General features: G+C 39.2%; 1 protein-coding gene across 1 annotated transcript in view; it reads right to left on the reverse strand.

The window, feature by feature from the left end:
* NR4A3 (nuclear receptor subfamily 4 group A member 3) overlaps nucleotides 1-3,733 on the reverse strand; it is a 37,224-nt gene that overhangs the window by 11,561 nt on the left and 21,930 nt on the right. The window contains exons 5-6 of the mRNA XM_008642687.2: nucleotides 2,464-2,663; nucleotides 1,125-1,303 (exon numbers count right to left, since the gene is read on the reverse strand). Of these exons, the coding sequence (XP_008640909.1) occupies nucleotides 1,125-1,303; nucleotides 2,464-2,663 (379 nt within the window). The remainder of the gene's footprint in view (nucleotides 1-1,124; nucleotides 1,304-2,463; nucleotides 2,664-3,733) is intronic.

A 3,733-nucleotide genomic window follows, 5' to 3' on the forward strand; every position in this document is an offset into this window, starting at 1 on the left:
AGCAGGAATTGGCCAATTTTAGTTTTTATATCTGTAATTGAGTGTTTTATCTCAGTGTTGCCCTGACATCATCTCATCCCGGGTAAAAGGAAGGCTACAGCTGATACTGTTGAGGCCACTGCCTGCAAAGTAGTGGATGCCTGAAATGCAGAAGGAAATCAATATCTATCCCAGTGGAGCTTATAAGCATCCCTGGGAAGATTCAGCTCAGGGCACACTGAAGCCCTGTCTCACACTGATGACACAGTTGCTCTGTTAAACTACCAGTTTTTCAGATATGAGTGTGAGGATCTCTGTGGAGATGACTTCTGCTCCAAATTCTGCTGTATGGTTGTCAGACACCCTTTCTCGCAACTCCTCCTACTGCCATCAGCCATGACTCTTCTATTGCAAGATGCCCAAGGTATGCAATGGCTTTATTGTTTCAGGAATGCAAAAATTACACTTTAAAAGGTTATGTTCCCCCATTTTGTACTTACTGGACAGATTTGGCAGATTCTGACATTAGTTTCCTGCTGCTCACCCCAGCCGGCAGAAGGGGTCATATGGGCACATGCACACCCAAAAGCTTTTGTACAGCTGCGGGATGTGACTTTTTTCTCATTATTCTCTGATTTTCCTCTCTCAGAAAAGCAGTACGTGGAATACCTAGGCAAGCCTGGCTGCCAAAAGCAGCCTGCCTGCTCTCATGAAGCATTCTTTCTGGTCTAGCTATCTTGCTAAGAGATGAGCTATACTAGCTGTACGGCTTCTACGTCTCAAGCTGCCTTAATATTAGTGTTCCTACACAGAAGACCTAGCTCTGGTAATTTCATTAAGCTTTTCTGGGACTTCAGCAAGTATCTTGAATATTTTCATAGGAGCTACACAATTTTCTTGGAAGCAGTTTGCTTTTTTAGTCTATTCTGAGAAAACAATGAAGCTGCAAAGAAATAGTTGAGTTACATTTTAATGGGGGTGTCTGATAGCCTAATGTTAATCCACAGTTTCAATATGGCCATGCCAGTGCTTAAAAATCATAATCACTTCACCCTGAACACCGCTAAATTAATTGAAATTGCTTGAATCTACAATAAAGCAAAGCACTAGAGTCTGAAGCTTTCTATTAGAAAAGGAGCACTTACCTGTAATCATAGTTAGAGCTGATAGACTTGCTAAGGCTGGGATATCAAGGTTAAGGCTCTTTAAGTTTAAGGAAAAGTCTTTAATAGAGTCGAGCCACTCCCCAAATCCACGAAGGCACTGAAGTCTATGAAGCACGAGTCCATTGCAGAATACAAACTTATCCTCAGCAGTATCAGACCTCAAATAAAAACAATTGAAAAAATTATAAATGCATCTTCTACTTTACAGCCAAATGCATAACCAGTATTGAAGCGTCTGTCATTTAAAATCCAAGGCATATTATCCTGAGACATATGTGGGCATTCACGTTTGACAATATGTTTCTCCCTTGGGGCCAAAGTACAACAAACAAGCTTCTATGATTGCTTACTTGGTAGAGTTATAAGCCTGAGGTTAGCTGTAGCATGTGGTGTAGACTGTCTAATTAGTTAAGATTTTGGTCCTGCCCAAAGGCATAAACAAAGAAGACATTTTGCATTAAATACTGTATGTTTGAACCAAAGGAATACTAAGTGAGTGCATTTTGAAATACAAAACTAATAAAAAGATAGGTTCTGCAACTCTCAGCATTTACTTAGTATCATCTGCATTTTTCAGATTGTAAAAACTGGTAAGGAAAAACAATGGAACATGCATGCAATAATGCAGCACAATACACATAACAGCATAAACCTTTCTATATGAAAACCTGTGTGTAGAAGAGAAATTACAGCCAAACTCTCCTCTCCTTCTCCTCCCCATTGCCAATATCACACATGCAAAGGTCATTTTCAACCTGAATAAACATGGGCATAACTGAAATCACCAGTCTGCAATTTTGCCAGTTTCTGAAAGTGGGTTTGGTAAAGTGTCTTAACTAGTACTAGACTGACAAATAGCATCTCACTCTATTAAATGACTTGGTATTAAGAAGAAAACCAATCTGAACAAGATTTTAAATCTTCTTCATCCCTTTCAAAAGCAGATGACAAAGGGAAAAGAAAAGAACTTTCCTACTTAAAGTGCTTTTCTATATTTCATACTTATGAGTACAAAGCAGACTTGCTCAAATAGTACCTGAGGATCAATTTTGTTTGCTGTGTAGGGAGAAGATGGGATAGATCAAATAAAAGAAGCACATTAGTGACACCTATGATCTCTTTTTAAATCACCTTCTCGGTTTTTCCTGCAGCGTAAAACAAATTAAACATCATATCCTTTGTATGATGACATTGCTGATTATTTTGTGCTTTTTTTTGGTACAATTGACTATGCCCAAAGATAGCGTCATATTCATTCCTTAAAAACACTCAGATGATTTTTGACATCATCTTAAGAGGAAATGAAATAAATAGTTACCTGATGGAGAGTCTTAGTACAAACAGCTCCAAAAAAGCTGATTCTATGAGTAATGTCTGATCTTCTTTTGGGAGGTCAGTAAATCCTGGGATTTTTTCTGCCCAGCCTCTAGTTATGTCAATGGAGGCAGTCAGAAGATTATAGAACTGTTGTACATGTTCTGCATCTGTGCCTGCAGCAGCCTGATCAGTGGAACAGTACTAAAATGAAAGCCACAGAAAGCAAGGTTATATGCATTTAAGGGCATTCTGTGAAACATACTGCATTATTTGCCCAACAACATTTCCTTCTGTGGCAAAGCTGGTATTATTAACAAAGACATAAAAAGTAGGTTTACGTCTCTCTACTTATTTGGCTACCTACAGGCATTTTGCTATTCAGATAGATACTGCAAAAACATTTCCATATGTATAAAAGTAATTTCAAATTTATAACTAAAATATAATATCATGTTTTACAAGTACCTATATGCTATTAGTAAACAGAAATAGAAACCTGGTGGGTAGGATAATTTGCATCACACTAGAATAGGAACATTATTTGGCTTACTACAATGAAACACTTCTCCCATTGATGAATTTGTCTCAATATGTTGGAAATGCAGATTTCTTCCAAAACCTCACAAAGTGCGTTTTATCTGACAGTGATAGAGACACATAAGATAAATCACATTTTATCTGACACATGCAGCATTGCTTCATTTGAATACAGAATTGGTTCAAAGTAAACCAGCTGCCCCATATCACCTCTTATCCTTCAAATTGAAGCATTTGAGGCTCAGCAGAACCTATTATCCTGCTTATGTGGCCATAACTCTTCCAGGCAACCGTTTTGACAGTCTCAGCTTGCTCAGCTTCCCTGTGACCCCCTGACAGCTCACTCCCCACTATCTCCTACTTCGTCACCAGTGGATCCCTGTCACTCCTTTGACACTGCTCTCTCTCTGTCGGCAGAAAATACAACATGAGCTTTTGTGGCTTAGTCCAATTCTGTGCTTGGAAAGTGCTGCTGGTTTTCTGAGCAGGTACTGAATAATGTGGTATTTACTGTAATATCCTCATCATCAAACATCTGCTGGGTTATTTCTGGGAGAGACTTCATACCCACTCTCTCTCATGGATTCAGCCAAAGAAAGGCTTAGGTAGTCTCCACAGCCAAAAGAAGCCTGCATACCCTTTGGAAACAACTTCCCACATGCAGTTAGGCTTCAGTGCATCAGCCTGAAGGCCACTCTAGCAACTCTCCAAGCCAGAGTGGAAGCAGGAAAAAA

Source organism: Corvus brachyrhynchos, unplaced genomic scaffold, assembly GCF_000691975.1.
Source record: "Corvus brachyrhynchos isolate BGI_N302 unplaced genomic scaffold, ASM69197v1 scaffold409, whole genome shotgun sequence".
In the NCBI taxonomy this organism is placed as follows: Eukaryota; Metazoa; Chordata; class Aves; order Passeriformes; family Corvidae; genus Corvus; species Corvus brachyrhynchos.